The sequence below is a fragment of the Exophiala oligosperma genome (assembly GCF_000835515.1).
Source record: "Exophiala oligosperma strain CBS 72588 unplaced genomic scaffold supercont1.5, whole genome shotgun sequence".
NCBI lineage: Eukaryota > Fungi > Ascomycota > Eurotiomycetes > Chaetothyriales > Herpotrichiellaceae > Exophiala > Exophiala oligosperma.
In genome coordinates, this window is record NW_015622822.1 from 3,211,944 (window position 1) to 3,232,612 (window position 20,669).

The following is a 20,669-nucleotide window of genomic DNA, read 5'->3' on the forward strand; positions in this document are numbered from 1 at the left end:
CTAAGCTAGTAATGATGATTGAATTTTTCCTCGTTAGGCTTAGTGTATATTGACCTCAGGGCATTGGAATCTCGGATAGACTCATCTCATTCTTTTCATCTTCCCTTCATTTGCCCTGCTACGATAACCACCAGACACGCGCGACCACTTTCAATTGACTCCTACACTGCATTTTCAGACTGGTCCATAGGTTGGCTCAGTCTTGACGTCCTTTCCTAACTTTCTACAAGCCCTTTTATGCAACCTGCGCGTCCTGAAGTCTCCCAAAACGCGACTTTAGTAGACCAGCCCCGAAATCCCTCGCCTTCCACACAATATGGACAACCAGTCAATGACCGGCCGGCATCTGGCGGCATGCTTCACAGAAGCAGCCCTGGAGTATCATCGGCAATCTCGGACGACCTTGACAGCGTCTCGATCAGCTCTGGAGATACTCAGCGCGGCCGATCTTTCAACGCCGGGCGGATAAGCAGTCGGAACGATTCTTCTCAGAGTAGCTCCCCTGGCAGTCGTATCGACGAGTATGAGAAAGCACATGCATCACATCGCAAACGCTCAAAGGGGTTGATCTTCCAGGTCATTCCATCTTCAAGAGATAAGGCTCAGAGCGTGTCACTCGAGAGTTTCCCAAATGGTACGGCACGATTTGTTCCATTCTGCTGCTATATCTAACAACACGCAGAGGTTTTGACCCATATTCTCTCGCATCTCCCACCCGAGACACTCTCCTCAATGAGCTTGGTTTCCCAACGATTTCATAGACTTGTTACCACTCCTCCAGCCTGGCGCATTGCTTTTGCCCGATTTTTCCCTGGGGCCGATGCACTCGATGCAGACCTCGTCAAATCCAGCCGAGAATCTGCTTCCGACTCCGATAGAGCCCAGCGACGATCTTTTACACGACTATCAGCACTCGCGTCCTGGAGAAGTGAATACATTCTGCGGACGCGCTTGCTTCGATCCCTGGGAAGAGGAAGGCCTGCTTTAGAGGCGATTTCACGATCCACCTCATCTCGTCATGCGAGTAGTGCTTCAGCTGCAGCCGTTACCACCTATCCGTCCGGCTTGTACTATCCGGTCAGCCACATCCATGCTACTTTCGGCATAGGATTGAACAAGAGACAGCCTCTGTTTATGCATGGCGCCGTCGAACAGGGTGGAGTTTCTATAAGTGAGCCAGGCACCGGGAAACCAGGCGCTTGGGGCTTGGCCGACTTTGAGGGTTTCAAGCATTTTGCTGACCAATTTTCCGGTGAGCTGCCGTACGGCTTGGGCCCTGGAAATGTGGTTGGCATGGAGAACGTCATGGATATCAGCCAGCAATATGGCAAATTGTACGGAGAAGCCTGCCCTGGTGGACGGCTTTACTACACCTCGACTAGCGAACAACGTGGACGTTTTGTCCCCATCGCCTCACCTGCCAACCACGCCTGCGGAATTCCTGAAGTGACCATGATTGGATGCGCTGTCTGCTCAGTCTACATTGCCAAATCCGAGTCGCTTCTTGGGGTCACCAGCGGCATGTTCGGCTTTCTCGCTGGATTTTCAAATGGTGTACTTGCTGCCTATGCTCTTGGTGTCAACCCTGTGCACGATCGCCGCTTGGACAAGGGCGAACCTACTGCGAAGTGGGTGCTTTGCCCTGGAGTTCCCGTCGTACAAATTTGCATTGACGAGAAAGTTTCTCCTCGGAGAGTCAACTCTCATAGGATTTGGGCTGTTGTCGTCAATGCGCTTGGGGAGGTCTTTTACCTCTCAGAGACACCAGTGAGGCCAGACTCATCAGGCAGGCTCTCGCCTTCCGACATCGATCGTCTTGCCTGGCAGACGGGAAGAAGCGTGGAATGGACACTTGTAGAATCCACAAGACGACAAGCCAAACCTGACCCTTTCGGCACAGCTCAAGTGGATGGCAGTTACACACCTCGGACCTCTAGCGATCGATGCGGATTGAGTCAAGAACAGATCATTGCCGAGACGAAGGAAGTCGAGCGGTTCTTACTTCATAAACCCAAGCATTTTCAGGCCATATGTGAAGGTTGGGACATGAGACGTACAATCGTTCTCGACTTTGCTGGCGATGACCACCATGGCGGCGGAGAATCAATTTTCATTATCGAGCGTGGAATGGATGCTGGGCGTCCAATGGCAATCCGTCGATACACTCGTTGTAGGACGAAGATTGCTATAGACTTCGACTCCGAAAAGTGGCCAGCTATACCAGCAACGACGGCTCGATCTTCGATCTTTGGAAGCGGGCTCACTTCCCAGCCGCAATCTCATACCTCTCCTGCTTCGAGAAGCACGTTGAGATCTCGTACATCCAGTCAAGATGACTTTGCGGATACAAAGTTTCGTGAAGATTGGCATATTTCACACATGTCTTTCGCCGACCATCGGAACGTCGCCATTTCCGCAGTCGCGTCTGATGATTCAGACTTTGCAACGTTGACGGTCAACGAGGATCCTCTCCTTGGGATGTCGGGAGGTTCGGATAGTTCATCTCCCATTGCTTCGCCAATGGGTCATATGCAGCCAGCCACCTCAGCTGCGGAGATACCTGGTCATCGTGCTCGACTTTTTGGGATCGGCACAATGTCTGGCATCGTTATGCTATGGAACATGCGGGCCACCATCGCCTCTAGCCCAGACGTCGTCAACACGATTCCACCCGTCAGGGTCATCTACACGAAGAGTCCCCAGATTGCATCGCTTGCAATGACTTCTCTGTATGTGGTGCATGGAGGAAATGATGGTTTGGTACAGGCTTGGGATCCGCTTGCATCTACCAATGAGGCGATCAGAACTTTGAATTCCCGTTTCTCTGATCGAGCGAGGCGACGTATCGCTCAGGCCGAAGCATCTGTGCAAGGTGTGGGCAATAATTATTATGCTGCGGGCGCAATTGTTCTCGACCCTGATCCTACCGCCCTACGTGGAATGGTCTCCTTGGGAGCATATTTGCGCTATTGGTCATACAGCTCAACTGCAGCTGATGCGTACAAAAGTCGCAAGCGTGGGCAGCTCCGTCGCCGTTCTGAACGTGGCAGCAATTCTACACCAGCCAGTCAAAAGGTCAGTGCCACTGGCCGCGGTCTCCTCAAAGACTACATTAGCAACGAACGATTCGAAATGGAGAGGGAGAAAGTGGCCAGGCACAAGGAAAACGAACGTTTGAGTGGCCGCTTCGGCACAAATCTGCTTGGTGAAGGTGCAAGCGAGGAGGAAATACTTGCATACGCCACCATGCTCAGTGAGGAAGCTTTCTCGAACGATGAAATAAAGAGAAAGGCCAGTGAACGTTCAAGTTCCTATGCTTCGCCGAGTTTTGCTCCAGAGCACAAGAGCACTGATATTGACGATGATCTTGACGAGGCCATCCGTCTGAGCTTACTCGGCAGCACCCCGGGCTCCTCGTCTCCTCTTACGACAGAATTTGACATCCCTATTCGCTACGCCAAAGGTTCCAAGCACGGCACACCCTACCGCAACACTCAAGCTGGCAGCAGCAAAGTCCCTGACGCGACCAGCAATGAGGACGAAGATTTGGAGTTTGCGTTGCAGCTCAGTCTCGCAGAGGAACAGAGCAGGAAGATTATAGAAGACGAATTTCCAGCACTGACCCCTTCGTCTAGTCCAGGCTCCGATGGCAGTGGGAAAGGGAAGGGCAAGTCACGACGTCGACATTAGGTGAATTTGTTTATTGGACACTTCAGTTCTTGTGCTGCTGTTTTGTTGATGAAGGGCTCTTTCACTTTTCTTTTCAGAGCTACTTTTTCTTGGTACGCTTTCGTGAGGAAGGCGGCCAATTAGTATTTTAGTGTTGTTGTGAGTTGAAGAATAGTAATAATGATGCCAAGGACGAACCTCGGCTAGCTTCGGTTCCGTAGTTTCCCCTGCATTCTTCCTGTAGCTCGCAATCTTCATCTCCCACAGCTCCAGCTTTTCCCCGAGCTTCGTGCAGGCAGCTTACAGTTGGTCTGTACTGTACCTCGGGCAGCACTCCGCACCGAGTCCGCCCATTCAACCTCGACTACGTTTACATGCACGTCTCGCTGCGCTGTTGAGAATGCTTCACTTGAAGTGTGCACAGCAGAGATGACTGCGATTCTGGTGTCTTCCGCTTTCAAGCGGACTACTTCACGACTTTCATCAACCACGAGGCACTTTTCTTGCTCAGCAAGCAGAGATGCATCATGGGGCTTTATTGGCTTGGGTGCCATGGGTTCGTACATTTACTTGCTGAACGAGAATGGGTCTAACTGGTCTCTCAGGATATCCCATGGCAAAGAATCTCCGAGCAAAGATGCCAGAAGGTGACACCCTGACGGTGTTCGACGTCAACCAAACCTCGCTAGACAGATTCTCACAAGAAGCGGTGCCAAGTGGGATTACTATCGCAAAGAGTCCCAGAGAAGTGGTCGAAAATGCTGTATGTGGACAATCTGTTTGTTTTGCCTGCACCTTCACATGATGAGCCTATTGTTCTATCTATGATCTAAGTTGGGGACTTCCTCTTGGTTGTCCTTGCCATGATTCTCCAAACTAAAGCCAATCCTCTGAAATGTTTCTCGATACTCTCTTTTTGTCATTTCGGAAGCTGGTTTTGAAATTCTTCTGATTCTTGTCACTATTAGGACACAATCGTCTCTGCCTTGCCAGAACCTCGACACGTGAAGGGGGTTTTCGAGGAAGTGCTAGCGTCAGCTTTGCCTGCTGCTCCTACACAGAGCTCAAGACTCTTCGTGGATTGCTCAACTATCGACCCCACTACCTCGCGAGCGGTTGCGAAAATGGTACAAGACAAGGCCGGAGCCAAATTTGTGGACGCCCCAATGTCAGGCGGTGTAGTTGGAGCTAGAGCTGGCACCCTGACCTTCATGGTCGGAGCAGAAAAGGAGGACATGCCCAAGATAACAGAAGTGTTACTTCTCATGGGAAGGAAGGTTTGGCACATGGGACCTCAAGGCACTGGCCTCAGCGGCAAGTTGGCCAATAACTACGCACTGGCTATCAACAACATTGCTTGTGCCGAAGCAATGAACCTAGGATTGAAGTGGGGTATTGAAGGCAAGGCACTGGCCGATCTGCTGAACTCAGCAACAGGGAGAAGTTGGCCGAGTGAGATCAACAATCCAGTACCTGGTGTGATTGAGACGGCCCCCGCCAGCAAGGAGTACGAAGGAGGCTTTGGAGTCAGCCTGATGAACAAGGATTTGCGGCTTGCTATTTCAGCAGCATCAGAAGCTGGCGCTAAACTGGTGCTCGCTAAGACGGCTAAGGATGTATATGATGAGACCGAGAAAGCGTACAAGGGAAAGGATTTCTCAGTCGTATACCGATGGCTTGGTGGGAAGGAATAATCATAGAGAAAATATGAAAACCACTACTACGTACTCGTATGTCAATGATATCGATGCCTAGCGTATTGCATGCAACTCATGTCGTGACTCCGCGTTCGAATCTATATAAATCAAGGTACCCGGGACGTTTGCATAAATAATGGCGCGTGCTGAACTCCATTCTTTGACTGACGAAGCGCCGCATCTCGATTCCCCACATCCACATAGTGATGACCAAATACACTCATCCTGCTTAGCCTGCCCATTGGGAAAGATAAGTATTCTGCCTTGATCCATATACTCATTGCCTTGGGATGTTAGGGTGTTCTTAAGATCTCAGGTATCCCTGACGCAACTCTCCAAGCGTCATGAACAGCTGGTGCGGAGGACTATCTGCAACTTGAAGGCGATCGCGTTGTTGAAGGCGCCAAAATGTCCTACATTGTCCCAATCCACCGGCCGAGCGGTGTGAGGCATGCGATCAAGCTCAGTTTTCTAGAACCGGGCGTGGACACTCTGGTCATCGCGTTAGTACAATCCTCGGGCTCATCACAGGTTCAACAACTGACCCATGACACAGGAAGGCCAATCGCCTAGAAATCTACGAGCAGGGAGCCGAAGGCCTCACTCTCCTGTACGCAAAGACAGTGTTCGGATACATCACGATCCTCGAGAAATTCAGACCATCCTCTTCTACAACGGACCACCTCTTTGTCGGTACCGACCGCTATCAATACTTCACGTGTTCATGGGATTCCGATATAAAGCAGTTACACACCGAGCAGAGCTATGTCGACCTGGCAGATAAAGTTCTACGAGACTCAAGAGAATTGGATAGATGCCATATTGACCCGACAGGACGATTCATGACCCTGGAACTCTACGATGGTGTGGTCACCGTATTACCTTTTGTACAGCCTTCTACTAAACGAGTGAAGAGGGAGAGTGCTTCGAACACTGTTGGAAAACTAGGGGAACCAGTTCAAGTGAGGATCGAAGAGCTGTTGACTAGATCGTCTGCCTTTCTGGAAGCCGATCCTGACAGCAAAGAAAACCCAAAGTTGGCTATACTATGGGAGGACAACCAGGAGAATCCACAGCTGAAGATTCGAGAACTCAAATACTATCCTGGCGGCGAACAGGCGACGGCTGATCTGGATACGTTGGCTGAATTGAATAGCGACCAGCTCGACAAAGGGGTCAGTCATTTGATTCCCGTTGCCGCCCCGTATGGAGGTTTTCTCATCCTCGGAGATCATGCAATCCGTTTCGTTGATCGTCATATGAACAATGTCATTACACAGCCATTGGACGATAACGCCACGATATGGACATGCTGGACGAAGATCGACGAGCAGAGATTCCTGCTAGCAGACGACTTTGGACGATTATTCTTCCTCATGATCGAAGTGAGCGACTTTGAAGTCTCATCTTGGCGGCTGGATCCTGTCGGCGAGGCTTCCAAGGCTGCGTGCCTCGTCTATCTGGATGAGGGATATGTCTTTGTCGGTTCACATTCAGGTGACTCACAGGTTGTGCATATCGAAGAGGGTGGAGTCCGAGTTGTGCAAACCTTTTCCAATATTGCACCCATTCTAGACTTTACAATTATGGATCTCGGCCGGGGCTCCGAAGGCTCTCAGTCACTTGAATTCTCTTCTGGTCAAGCACGAATCGTGGCCGCATCTGGTGCATGGCAGGATGGCACAATACGTAGCGTTCGGAGTGGTGTTGGTATGGAGGAGCTCGGCACCATTGGTGAGCTGGCTCATGTCACAGATCTTTGGGGCTTGAATTCAACCGGTCTGAGCGAGGCACACGATACTCTTCTTGTTTCTTTCGTCACAGAAACGCGGATTTTCAGATTCGATGGCGAAGCATCAGTGGAGGAAGTGGACGAACTTCACCATCTCGACTTCACACAACCTACACTTTTTGCGACAAATCTACCCGACCGCAAACTCGCGCAGGTCTGTGAAGGCGGACTACGGATTACAGATCTGGAGTCTAGTATGCTTACGCTTGAGTGGCAACCCCTCGATGCGGCGGCCAAGATCACGGCTGCATGTGCAAATTCAGTCCACTTGCTTGTGGTTGAGGGTGGTCATACACTGCACGTCTTCCACACGGCAAACAGCGACTCAAAACCGACAGTATCAAAGACGCTTCCTCATGATTCACAGATATCTAGCGTCACAGTACCTGATTCACAGAGCAACGTATGTATTGTGTCCTTTTGGCAGACGGCGACCGTGGCAGTACTTGATCTCCATTCCCTCGAAGTTCTATACACTCAAAGCGTCGGCACGCCTGGAAGAGATATCCCACGTTCGGTACTTGTTGCAAACGTTCTTCCCGATGCTGCCCCGACTTTATTCGTCGCGATGGCGGACGGCACTGTCCTGACATATTCTTTCGACACCGGCAGGAATTCCCTTGCCGGTATGACGAGGATACTTCTGGGAACCGAACCTGTGTTTTTCAAAAAACTCCCGAAAGATCCCGAATCAGGATCAGGGTTATCAAATGTCTTCGCCTCGTGCGAACAGCCATCACTCATCTACAGTTCCGAGGGCCGCATAGTGTACTCGGCAGTCAACGCAGAGAGTGCGTCGAGGGTATGCGATTTCAACAGTGAGGCATACCCTGGGGCCATTGCGATTGCAACGCCGAACGAGCTCAAGCTGGCCATGATAGGACGAGAACGTACGACGCAATTGCAGACACTACATATTGGCGAGACGGTCCGCTGTCTCACGTACGGTGCTAATGCCAAGCTGTTTGCGATGGGATGTGTACGCAGAATTATGGAGAGCGGCACGGAAGCGCTACTCTCGGCAGTCAAGATCGCGGATGAAGTAAGTTTCCGCGAGTTGGACTCGGTCGAGTTGCAGGATCGAGAATTGGTCGAGTGCATTGTCTCGACTGGCAGCTTTGACACCGAAGACACGGGCCTTGGTGAGATGTTCGTCGTCGGCACGAGTATACTCGAAGAAGATGGCCTCGGTGGTGAGGACGTCATGAGAGGACGGATAATCGTGTACGAGGTCAACAAGGAAAAGAAGTTGAAATTGGTCACGCAGATCAACTTGAAGGGAGCTTGCCGCAGTCTAGCCATGTGCGATGGTAAGATTGTGGCAGGTCTGGTCAAGACTGTAAGTTTTGTACTCGTGTCCTTTTTGATGATCAACCCTGATGTTATTGTCTCGCTGACATTTTGATTTCCACTGAAAAAAGGTTGTCCTTTACGGCCTCGTACCTTCGTCGAGTAGAGGCGGCAGTTCGCTGGAGTTGTCAAAGTTGGCGACATATCGCACGTCGACGAACCCGTTGTCACTGGCCGTCACTCCAGCCACGAATGATGCACCCGCTCAGATTGCGGTGGCAGATCTGATGAAGTCGCTTTCGATCTTGCAAGTTATTCCTCCGAACCCTGACAATTTCGAGTACAGTCTTCGCGAGACGGGGAGACACTTTGCGACTTTGTGGTCGTCGGCGACGGCGGTGATTGCGGAAAATGAATGGCTCGTGGCGGACATGGAAGGTAACCTCATAACGCTCCGTCAAGGGTCGTCGTCACAACAGCAACAACAGGACACAGAGGGAGGAGGGGCAGACTCCTCCTCCTCCTCATCATCATCACGCCGACGGCTCGAGGTGACTGGCGAGTTCCGATTGGGCGAGGTGGTCAACAAGATTGTGCCAATCTCGTCGACTCCCGCACATGTACAGAAGGAGTCTGCGAAAGGCAAGGCGAATGGTGATGATAATAGCGACCCCGCAACGTCATCATCGGCAAGAACCAAAAGCGGTCTGGACAAGTTACCAAGGACAGGCCCCATCGTCACCCCTCGAGCCTTTTTGGCGACGGTCGAAGGGGCAATCTACATGCTCGCCACCGTCAACCCGGCCTTCGTGAATGTCATGCTGCTGTTGCAGTCGGCGTTGGCCGGCCGGGTCCAGGCCCCCGGGTACATGCCCTGGACAAAGTTTCGGGCGTGGAAGACCGAGGTCGCGGAGAAGGACGAGCCCTTCCGCGTGGTGGACGGGGAAATGGTCGAGCAAGGTCTGTCGGCCCTCACGGACGATGAGCTCGAGGTGGTCTTGAGGGAAGGTGGACTCTCGGACGAAAACGTCCACGTGACCGTCGAGGAAGCAAGAGCTTGGAGCGACGAGTTGAGGAGGTTGTACTGAGGTAATACTGTCTTTATGTCTCAAACTTTGAATACCCACCTGCATATAGGTGGGTATGGAATACTTACTGATACAGGTAGAATGACATGAAGATGAAATGGCTCTTATCCTATCTAGGTAGTAAGAATCGAGTAGAAAACAAGGAGCCAAAAAAAGTCAGCCGGCCGACTTTGTCCCGTATCACTGCTGAAGATCTAACTTGGCATACTACGGGGGGTCTATGATAGTACTGTCCATACTTTTCGGTCACAAGGGGTTTTGTTCTCAAAAGTGTAATGAGACATGACGTGCGTCAAGGGGGTGCCCTTTTATAGTGGAGGAAAGATATCTCCTCCCTGGCGAGTTCCCCTTGGTAGTCGTAAGAGCACTATGGCGGTTCTTGTCGTTTCGATTCAACTTCTAATAATATATCCTTCTGCTCCGTATAATGTCAAATGCTTGCAAAGTTGGGGGGGTTATCGAAGTTGACTTCACTCTGTACGAGTATGAGGAGTGGATCGTTTGCTTGGAGTGCATATCGATGAATGCATTCTCTCACAGTTCTTGTCTTGATAGAAATGGTTCCAAACCGAGTCAAGCAAGTATGTCTTGTCAGTTCCGTGCGTGACAGAGGCACTTGTAGCAGTAACCAAGCAACATTGTATTGCTCTCCTTCAAGATGGTCTCGTCGGGTCGCCGTCGGGTCGCGGTGGTCGCGGGGGACACTGGTCTGTTCTGACTCGGACGGTTGACTTTTTTTTTGTGGTCATGTATTCGCATATTGTGCTGTTACGGTAGTATCCCGTACTGACTTTCTCAAGCCTTCTTCTTGGACTTTCCTTTCTTCCCCTTCCCAGCACCAGCACCAGCACCGCCGGGGCTGTTTGTACTTCTCGGTGACGGACCATCCACGGCCGCACCCTGTGCCTTCAACATTTCGGCCTCCTCGGGAGTCACCAGTTTGAGGACTTTGCCCTCTTTATTGAGGACTGGAATCTTGCCACCGAACATGGCCATGGCCTCTGATTTTTCTTTTTGCCGTTGCAAAAATTCCAACCTCGCCTTGATCTCTTCCTGTCTCTTGTCGGGCGTCCCGGTGATTTTCCGAAAGATACTCTCCAAGTGTGGTCGGAAGAGGAGGTAAGTGGCTATGATGACCACTATTCGTAAAAAAGATTGTAGGTTGGTGTGTGTGAGGTAAGGTTGAACCTGAAGAGGGAGGGAGGTTTTGATCGAGTCGAGTGTCTGTTGGAACGTTGTACTACTAGACATGGTGGTGCAGAGGCTGTGAAGTAGGGATTAGAAATGTCGTGGGAGGTGAATGAGGTGGTTATTGTACAGTCTGCAAGAGGTGAACTGTTATGCGCCAGGCATGAATAGTTACAGTTCAAGGAGAGATCTTGGGTATTGGTGTAAAGTGAAGTTCCTTGAGATAATGAAGTTGATACTCCGCAGATATTCGACATTGATACTCCGAAATAAAGGAAAGTTTCCCCGATACGATTCCGCCAGCTCCGGAAGCTACAAAATGTCTACTTCAACAACACTTTCCAGCCTGTTTCACCATCTCAATTGTGACAATATGCTCTTACCATGGCAGATCTGTTATCCAAGCATAGGTCCTGTCCTTACGACTTCTTCATGCTCGCTCCAAATCAATCTGAATTTCAACCAAGACACCGGCATGCCATATCCCCGTTACGATCCCTTAGCAGGTCCGAATGCGCATGTCTTTAATTAAGCTGGCGTTGATCATAATTCAAGTTCCGAGCCCAAATTTCGTGTGGCTATGAGATACACCTTGTACAAGGCCAAGCATGTCAAGTCTCTCACTTTGGCCGTGAAAGAATCTAAAAACTTGTGTAAGGATTGGGAACTTCCTCTCCGTCGAACTCCTTGTCACTTTGGTCTTCTCAATGGATGTGCCTCGGTGTTCAGAACATAATCATCTAGACTGATGAGCTCGGGTGGTGAGAAAATAAGGTAAAGATACTTGAGCGTTTCGGCAAACCAGAAGCTCTAAAAAAACATCAGCGGGAGTAAAACCCGTTACTGAGCAATTCTTACCTCCATTGAATCTCTTTGTGATGGCTTACCACTTGTAGTCACATCATTGATGGCAGCATTAGCATATTCTGTTTCAGTCGCGGCTTGAATGGATTTGAACATCTTCCATGCTGCATTCTGTAGCTCCGCGTCCCCAGTTGTACGGTAAAGGATGAATACACTTTCGAGAGCCTCTGGACGAAGAGAATAAGATGGATCAAGGACTGCTGCGAAGCCCTCTGGCAGTGTTTCAAAAGCCTCGTCCGGTTCCCACTGGCATGCTTCGAACGACGGACATGGTCGCATCCGAAAGATTTCCGGCATGATACCAGTGGGGAATGCATTGTATGCATAGATACAACCGCGTGTCAACCTTGCGCCAATGTCGACATGCTCCGGTATGGAGAGCAATTTTCCTCCCAGGATGAACATTCCGCCTGTAAAACAGCTCAAGTGTTGTCCTTCCGGATTGAGGGTAGATCTGCCAGATGCAACCGTGGCTGACCCAGCCACCAAGACGTTCGTGTCATTTGGCAGCATCGGTCTGAACAGTAAGCTTTTGGCCGCCGTCGCCATGGAATTTCTGTAAGCCCGTTGGTATGCCGGTTCTAGGCCGCCCAACAGATAGTGCATCTTTGGCAAGTACTCGTACAGAGAATCCGCTAACGCGCCCAGGGTGAAGTCGCTGTCCAAAAAGATCTGATCCCGGGCATTGATGTGTGTCGGCCACATACCCGGCAACTGTGTGGTGTCTTGGTGGTCAAAAAAGACCGACATTACTCGGGCAATCGCATCGTAGTATTTGGGGTCTTTGGTGATTTGAGAAAGCCGGGTGAATTCGAGGCCGAATGAGCCTACGGCTGCCGATATTTGGTGGTCTTCTGCTACCAATTGACCGGCTTTGGCTTTTTGAAAATCGAGCCAAAAGGGCGGCATGTGATTTGGAGTATCGAAACCAGCATAGAGCATATCACCGAGTTCGACAGCCTTGGCCAAAAGAGCAGGCTCATGGCTCAGATCGTACGCCGCCAGCAGTCCACCCAGATGCCTTATGTTGGTCTCGAACATGTTGCAAGCGGTGTCGGTGGTGTTTGCCCAGTCGATACTTACAGCCGCCTTTACAGCTTCCGTGAATTCTCTTTTGAGCCCCATTATCCACAGTGTGTCCAGAGAGTCGACCAATGTGGCAGCCCACCCACCAAATGTCTGCTTGCCGTGGCCTGATATGGGTTGCAGCTCATCTTGCATCCAGGCATAGGCTTTGTAGTTCTGCCAACCCTTCTTGAAAGTATCCAACACCGCTTGTTGGCGTGCTTTGCGCTGGATAGCTGCAGGTTTTGACTCCGGTCGGAACTTGTGCTGGATTGGCGGGAAGGTGTGAGGCTTGCCCGAGGGAAGGGAGGCAATGGAATTTATGGGATGGTGGTATCGGTATGTAGACCAGTCGTAACTGCTTTTCACGACCGGGTTTGAGGCCGATGAAGCAAGAAGTGGTCGAAGTAGCAGGAATCCCACAATCGCAATTATAAATACAAGCAACATTTGGATGAAACGCCGTGAATAAAATCTCAGCACATCTTCCTTCGCAAGGGTTGAATAGAATCCCCTTGAAGGAGCGAATCGCCCTGAAAGCCAGGAAAGCAAGCTGTTCATGTCGAAGAATTCCACTCTGCATACAGATGTCGAAAAGGGCGCTTTGTACTCCGATCCCTTTCCTGTCGGTCCAAACAAAGCGAGCATTCCCAAGATGACTGGCCAACTAGGCCTCGAAAGGAACTCGAAAGTTATATGGCGCAACCATACTTGACTTGACGTCTAGGGAGTGCGAGAAAAGTGAAACGACGGTGACAATGCTGAGGGACAAGGAGCCAAGGGATGTGGTTGTTCTGGCTGGCCCCCTTTGCTGGAATGGATCTGATACACCAGATTGTGAGTAGGTACTCCGTATGGACTGTGGTACGGAGTACAGAGTTACAGTACAGGAAAGTTACCGCCCGGGAGCTAAGCGAAGCTTCCCTGCCGCCTCGTGCCTCACTAAATAGTTAAGCAGACCCTCCCCTAACCTTACATGGATAGGCGCCGCTCGGGCCCCATATTTGGCCACTATCGCCAATCTGACATGATAACGCAGGCTCATTACTACCGAGTGCCTACTCAGTACAGTACAGCACAGTATTAACCCACAAGATACTCAGTATGGAGAGTCTCATTTCATCCGCCTGTATGTATCATCATGCCCCTGTATGCTTTTACAACAGGAATCTAATAGACGCCATACAGGGACTTGGCCACCGTCCTTTGCATATAAACCATTTCGACGCAGATCTGTGCCTACTGTACAAGGAGCGACTCAAGTTTGGTCAGTGCCATCTTATCTACTCCGATGCTGATGTTAAAGTTGCAATGTCGCTTTTATGTGGTGGCTGTTATCTTGTTTTTGTTTTTCCTATCCTTCTTCCTCGACACAGATTCAGAACTCAACTTGCCTCTTGCGTTCCGCCAAAACCCCCAAGCATGGATCTACTCAGGCCCCGAAGCCGAAGACAAGGCTGTGATTATAGCGAAGATTCAGAGCGACGATGTGAGCTGGGTATTTGAGCATCTCCCAGAGTATGTGCCTCCAGAACCTTTTCTGTCGCGACTCCGGCGTTTATAACCATGGCTACCCAGTTGGAAGCAAGCTATCTACTACATGACCGAACCCACTGAAGGGAAGCTTCATCCGCCCCTTAACAAGGGTCGGGAAGCCATGGCATATCTCACGTTCTTAATTGACCACTACAATCAGCTTCCAGCTTACATGGTCTTTGTCCATCCACATCTGGAAGGTTGGCCTAAAGCATGGCATACGGACAGCCCCGATCACAATCAAGTACTTTCGATCCGATCTTTGAGGTTGGAATATCTTGAACAGCAGGGCTATGTCAACATGCGATGTATCCATGACCCAGGCTGTCCCGCTGAGATACAGGTCGATCGACAAGAGGACCACCGCACCACTGAGCACGCCATGAGGGATGCGTGGCCTTATATGTTTGGAGGCAACTATACAGACATACCCAAGATTATCGCTGAACCATGTTGTTCACAATTTGCCGTTTCGAAAAAGCAAGTCCTCAAACGCACCAAGTCAGAGTACGAGCACTATCGACAGTGGCTACTGGACACGCCGTTGGATGATGATACAACTGGACGGGTCTTTGAGTATCTGTGGCACGTCATCTTTGGAAGGGAAGCCGTGCACTGCCCCCCTGTTGAGCAATGCTGGTGTGAGCAATTTGGTCGATGTTGACCTCAGAATGCGACGTGGCGTCGGACCCATGAAAGAGTTCAGTGCATTTCTCAACTTTCTGGGTACACAGACCAAGGGAATCCGCGTAACTTCATGCATGCCCCTGGGCTAGAATCAGAACCTGTATTACAAGAGACCTATTTCCGCCTCGTTGTAAGACTATCTGTGCCTTGTTGCAGGACTAGTTCCGCCTCATTGCAGAAACTACCGTCTGCACAGCTGCAAGAAGAGACACGCTACCTAGAGCACAAGACAAGGGTACGGTACTCGCACGGTACAGGGCAGTACGCTCGGCTACGGCGGCAGTCTTATTATGGTTTCATTTCCTGTTCCACGCGAGCTGCAAGCTCATTTCGATGCCCTTTCCTAGTGACCTTGGCCCTGCGACCAACGTGGCTCGTAACGTCCCATTGAAGAACGCTAGGTTATCTTTACCAATGAAAGAAATATCTAGTCGCTGGTGGATTGATGATAGTGGATTCCCTAGCCGAAGCCCCAACCCAATGACGATGGCGCTTGATAGGTACGAGAATCGAGGCTGCAGAAACCGGGGTCAGGGGACAAAACAGCAAGTACAGAGTTACATTGAACAAGACGAAGGTATACCGTACTTCGTAACAAGATACAGCTCTTGAGAACGAGACCGACTGATGTTTCGGCCTCTTGGGCTATTCCAGAATCCAGAGTATGGAGTGGTCCAATTTCCACCCACACCGGTCCGGTTGCACTCGTTCCCTCCGACTTCTAGTCCATTTGGACATGGGCAATACGCCTTATAACTTTTTGCCTTGCCGCTCTGCCAGAATCCTTTCTTTGGCAGGATGCACGCACGATAGGTCAACACAATAAGAGAGTACTCGTACGTACGTATACTCCCAAATCCGTGCTCTCCCTTCTCCTCCCACCATGGCATTCGTATTCCCACCTCCAGCTCCAGCGGAAGACGCAGCGGCCAATTTTGCATCGTATGGCATTGGGTCGAGCCTGGCCATATCTTGGACGGGTACCAATTCGACCTGGTCGAACGCGAGCTTGGTGTTGATGAAGAATGATGCCAACTATACCTGCGATCTTTTGAACCTCGGAGCGGCCTATTGTCAAGCGATACAACGTAGGTCATCACCTCGGAGCTTCATCCCCCCTCTCATGATCCCAAAAGGGGATGTCGCTCCCCGTTCGTTCTGGATACCGAACTCACCGCCGTCACAGCCTCGTTCAGTGCCACCGAATCCCACGGGTTTTCCTGGAGGATCACCACGTACGACTACCCCGAGTACCCCGTAGACGCCAACCCATCCTATTACCTGATCATGGGGGCATTCGACACGAGTGGCGTCGTGGACAAGTTCTACTCTCACGGTTTCTTCATCTATCCACAAGACAGTGTACCGAGTGTCACGTACGACGGTGCATCCACCGCCTCGTCGACGACCTCCGTCTCCACGCCCGACTCGTCGTCAACCGCCTCCGCTACCTCGTCCTCGAACGGCCCGCAGTCGTCAGTTTCCTCAACGGCGGCTTCGTCCAGCCCGACCGCAGGAGCCTCGTCCGGCGGACTCGACGCGGCCACGAAGATCGCCACCGGCGTCGCGGTGGGACTCGGCGTCCCTCTCACCTTCGCCCTGATATTCGTCGCCTTTTTCTTCTACAAGAAGAGACAAAAGAAACCACATCCGCCCGGCCAAGCTCCGGGGACATCGCCCCAGGGGTCCGAAGTGCGAGAACCTTCAGAGTTGGCTTCGGCCCGGACACCGATGCCACCTCAGTATAGTTGGCAGTCTTTGAAGACCCGGCCACATCTGTCTGAACTCTCCGGAGATGTGGACTCTGTGCGATGACCAATGCTCAACTAATGGATTTGGTCATTGAGAGAGTAAACATGGCGTCGTGCTTGTTTTGTGGTTCTGCCTTTTTGCGTTCTTGGGGTTTGGCCATCTGATACCCCCCCCCCATTTGTGCCTGCTGGAGGCGCCGACTTATGTACATGTATGGAACTGTATGACGTGTGATGTTATGTACTGTATTACCAAAGTCAGATCTTCTCTTACTCAACCTCTTGGGGCACCCTTGGGCCTCTGAAAAATGTAAAGTAACCTCATATTGAAGGGCAGTGGAGTACATTGACGAATGGGTTACCTTCCCGACTTGCACATATTAGGTCTATAATCAATTAAGTGATTCCACCAGTTATTCGTGGCCTATATATCATAAAAGTGAGGTTTTCTTCAACAATTGATTTGCCTTGATGGCCCAACTACCAAGACTCACCGCGTCGCAATGTGACCTTTGTTACATAACTTGGTTTGGAGGCTGGGCTTATCCTTGGAAACCAAGCTTTAGTTGGGATTAAACTGGGAGTCGGGCATGGTTTCCATGACCACTTGCAGCAATCTTCTCTTCCAACAAATGGGGAGATGCGAATGGTGGTCATAGTCGGGATAAGTAATAGAAGAGCCTGGGGGTTCGAACGTCCAAACTTTTTGTTTCCCCGGCAGGAATGTTTTTTCTTTTCTTTTCTGTTTTTGTAACATTCACTGACCACTTTAGGTATGACAGGTGAAGTGTACTACAAGATCTCAAGTCCACTGATCTGGTCAGACCACGCGTATCTTGGACACGCGTCACGGTGGAGTGAAGAAGAGTAAGCCTCTGAGAGTGTGAAGAAAAAATAGGAACAGACAGCCAGGACTCGTGCTCACCTGGACTTTCTATTTCGCCATCTCGAGGTCAGTTGAATACCTGAAATTGTCTTCACAAGTACTCCGTATCATTAATGCTCTTCTTCCCTGTAAACGACGAATCTAATTTATATTGGCCAAGTACGTCCGAAGTTCAAGAATGTCATACTCGAGGCCCGCTTCTTTCGTCGATCGGGCCGAACCCGCACCCGAATCTGTATCGTCCCTCTCACGACGTAAGTGCTTCTTACTATTAGAAACTCTGGGAGATAAAAAATTATTTGGCCCTAGGCAGAAAATACGTGTGACGTTGAAGTTAGTCCAAGTCAAGTCAGCACTGGACGCCTTGAATAATCTTCAATCTTGGTATGTACGTCGACTCCGGAGTCTGGAGAACAGTGGCTCAAGACCCACACACTCAACTCCACATTGTCCAAACGATCGATCGACCGCACTTGTATACGAGGACCCAATTAAAGGTGCTGAGTAAAAAGCACCACCTTTTACTTCTCGCAGGGCATTAAAGTTCTTTACAGAATAAAATAAGCACTGTGTCGCCTCTCTCTCTCTCTCTCTCTCACACACACACACATCCCTTCTCTGCCCTCTTTCTTTACACTGCCCTCGTTGTTTGTGTGTGCGCGCGTATCGTCAAGACACCATGTCCACTCTACCGATAATATACATTGTCCACGGATCGTGGCACAGCCCGATCTTTTTCGACCCGGTCAAGACCCGTCTCGAAAGTCGAGGGTACCAGGTCATCTGTCCCCAATTGCCGTCCATGACCGGCGAACTCCCCGCCGTCAAAACCATGTACGACGACGCCGACCCGGTCCGTCGCGACCTGGAGAATCTGATTGAAGACCAAGGTCAGGACGTCTTGTTGGTCATGCACTCGTACGGTGGGATTGTTGGTACACAAGCGGCTGCGGGACTAGGAAAGGCCGAGAGGCGAGCGGCGGCTGTCGAAAGTCAGCAGCAGCAAGGTTCCAGTAGTGGTGGTGGTGGCGGCGGCGGTGTGATTCGCTTACTATACGTCTGCTCCTTCATTTTGACCGAGGATGAACATCTCTGTCAACCACTTGGAGGTGAACCGGCACCGTTTCTCAAGATAGAGGTGAGTAAAATCCCCTCGACCCAAAACCCGACACCCGATACCTTCGCAGTGAGAACCAAAAAGCGAAAGACGAAGAAAAAAAGAAACTGTAGACGTTGATTCGAAACGTTCATTGATTCTTTTGTGTAAAGGAAAACGGAATCTGTATCCCAGTCAACCCCGAACAAGTCTTTTACCAAGACTTGCCGGTCGACGAACAAAAGTACTGGGCCACCCAGGTCAAACCTCAACCGCTGATAACTCAGTTCAACCCGATGACAAAAGTCGCATACAAAAACATCCCAGTCAGTTATCTGTACTGCGAAAACGACCAGGCTTTGCCCTGCAGCATACAAAAGTTCTTCGTCGAGAGGTGCCGCACGACGGTCGACGTGACCACCTTTACTTGTACTGCTGGACATTCTCCTTTTTTGAGTCAACCGGATTTCTTTGCCGACCTTGTCGTCAAAGTGTCGGCCATGGAATAGACTTGATCTAGGTTTCACAAGACTTACATGATGACACTGAGAATACATCATGACAAGAGAGACATATCACACATGCTTGCATGCCTTTTGGAAAAGGATATGAAATCAAGTCGAGGTCAATAAAGTGACATTCCAATGGCACCTATCTTGAGACGACTATACAGCCATCCATTCTCCGTTATCTGTTCCTCCCTCAATGACCTCAATGGCTCGTCAAACACTAGAAAATCATCCTGTAAATGCGGCGACCTAGACTCAATGACTTTTCTTGTTGTTTCGCCTCCAACTCTTCCGTGGGTCTTCGGCCGACGTCAATGTCCGCGAGTATCTTACCCATGGGTACATACAAGGACCAGTCCTTTTTCCAGACCTTGTAGAATACGTAGAACGGTATCATGACAGGAGCTCCCAAGTAGCTCTCGAAAAAGGTTTCTGCATCCGGTGGTGACCCGATGGGGAAGAGGGAGACGTAGAATGTGGCGATCAAAGCTAGAACGATCAGAGTCAATCCGATGTAGGACCCAATAATCCCAAAGGAAGATTTGAAAGGGAGTTCGTCCGTCGTCCGACCAAGCTTTTTCCAAGCACCGCGGAAGCGAATGTGGCAAGCACATATTGAACCCCACGCGAAGAGTTGACTCGGACCCCCCAGTGCCAGGAGCCACGTGAACACAACGTCTCCCTGGGCAGACTCATTGATGAATGCAAGGAGACCAGCCGCAAGCTGAATGAGGACACACCACACGGGGCGACCTTTCTCGTCGACGTATTGAAGCCATTTAGGACCCATGCCGGCCTGGGCCATGGCTTGCATCGTCCGGGTCGAAGCATAAGTGCAAGAGTTGGCGACCGAGATGACCGAGATGGTGATGACAGTGTTGAAAACCGACGGAAGGCCTTTGACGCCGGCATATTTCATGGCGAGAACAAAGGGAGACGCCTTTGTGTTGGCGCCACTTGAACCAAGTAAATCCTTCGAGTTGTTCGGGACGATTATGCCGAGTATGAGAAGAGAGATGATGTAGAAGCACGCTATTCTCCAAAACACTTGCTTCGTCGCCTTTGGAATCGCCTGGTAAGGGTTGGCCGCCTCGGCCGCTGCAAGGCCTACCAATTCCGTTCCGCCGAAGCTGAATGCTGCAAGGACAAAGACCGAACAGAAGCCTTTGAAGCCTATATCTAGATGTCAACACAGTCCTCTCTGGAACTAATCCTTGACGTACCGTTGCGAAAGGCATAGTTGCCGTTCTCGCCGTTCCAGAAGCGGAAACCAATGTATCCTCGATCGTCGGTAGGCACACCACCCGTGTTGACGACGATTCCAAAAATGATGAACCCAATAATTGCAGCAATCTTGACGCAACTGAGGACAAATTCCACTACACAGGGGAAAAATAGTAGTGTCAGAATTGCAAATACATAGGTGTTAGAGCTGCTAACCTTCTCCATATCCTCTAACACCGAAATAATTGATGATCGATAATAACGTCAAGAACACGGCGATCCAGATGCCAATATTGTATTCGTGCCAGAAGCTTATGGTGATACCAG

The 20,669-nt window shown here is 50.5% G+C and overlaps 5 protein-coding genes across 5 annotated transcripts; 4 read left to right on the forward strand and 1 right to left on the reverse strand.

The window, feature by feature from the left end:
• Nucleotides 1–120: 120 nt before the first annotated feature.
• PV06_06449 (uncharacterized protein) lies at nucleotides 121–3,882 on the forward strand. Its single transcript, XM_016407567.1, has 2 exons — nucleotides 121–634; nucleotides 683–3,882. The coding sequence occupies exons 1-2, from the start codon at nucleotides 238–240 to the stop codon at nucleotides 3,688–3,690; spliced, it is 3,405 nt and encodes a 1,134-aa protein (XP_016263171.1). The 5' UTR covers nucleotides 121–237; the 3' UTR covers nucleotides 3,691–3,882.
• A 59-nt stretch (nucleotides 3,883–3,941) lies between these two features.
• Nucleotides 3,942–5,421, forward strand: PV06_06450 (3-hydroxyisobutyrate dehydrogenase). The gene is made up of 3 exons (XM_016407568.1): nucleotides 3,942–4,225; nucleotides 4,275–4,432; nucleotides 4,638–5,421. Exons 1-3 carry the CDS (start codon nucleotides 4,099–4,101, stop codon nucleotides 5,361–5,363), a joined length of 1,011 nt encoding a protein of 336 aa, XP_016263172.1. The 5' UTR covers nucleotides 3,942–4,098; the 3' UTR covers nucleotides 5,364–5,421.
• A 113-nt stretch (nucleotides 5,422–5,534) lies between these two features.
• PV06_06451 (uncharacterized protein) lies at nucleotides 5,535–9,768 on the forward strand. The gene is made up of 3 exons (XM_016407569.1): nucleotides 5,535–5,869; nucleotides 5,923–8,497; nucleotides 8,580–9,768. Exons 1-3 carry the CDS (start codon nucleotides 5,775–5,777, stop codon nucleotides 9,534–9,536), a joined length of 3,627 nt encoding a protein of 1,208 aa, XP_016263173.1. The 5' UTR covers nucleotides 5,535–5,774; the 3' UTR covers nucleotides 9,537–9,768.
• Nucleotides 9,638–10,967, reverse strand: PV06_06452 (uncharacterized protein). Its single transcript, XM_016407570.1, has 2 exons — nucleotides 10,855–10,967; nucleotides 9,638–10,800 (listed from the first exon to the last, which is right to left on the reverse strand). The coding sequence occupies exon 2, from the start codon at nucleotides 10,785–10,787 to the stop codon at nucleotides 10,332–10,334; it is 456 nt and encodes a 151-aa protein (XP_016263174.1). The 5' UTR covers nucleotides 10,788–10,800; nucleotides 10,855–10,967; the 3' UTR covers nucleotides 9,638–10,331.
• A 7,225-nt stretch (nucleotides 10,968–18,192) lies between these two features.
• PV06_06453 (uncharacterized protein) lies at nucleotides 18,193–19,241 on the forward strand (the record flags this gene model as incomplete). The annotated part of the gene is made up of 3 exons (XM_016407571.1): nucleotides 18,193–18,651; nucleotides 18,783–19,102; nucleotides 19,160–19,241. The coding sequence occupies 3 exons, from the start codon at nucleotides 18,193–18,195 to the stop codon at nucleotides 19,239–19,241; spliced, it is 861 nt and encodes a 286-aa protein (XP_016263175.1).
• Between the last annotated feature and the right edge of the window lie 1,428 nt (nucleotides 19,242–20,669).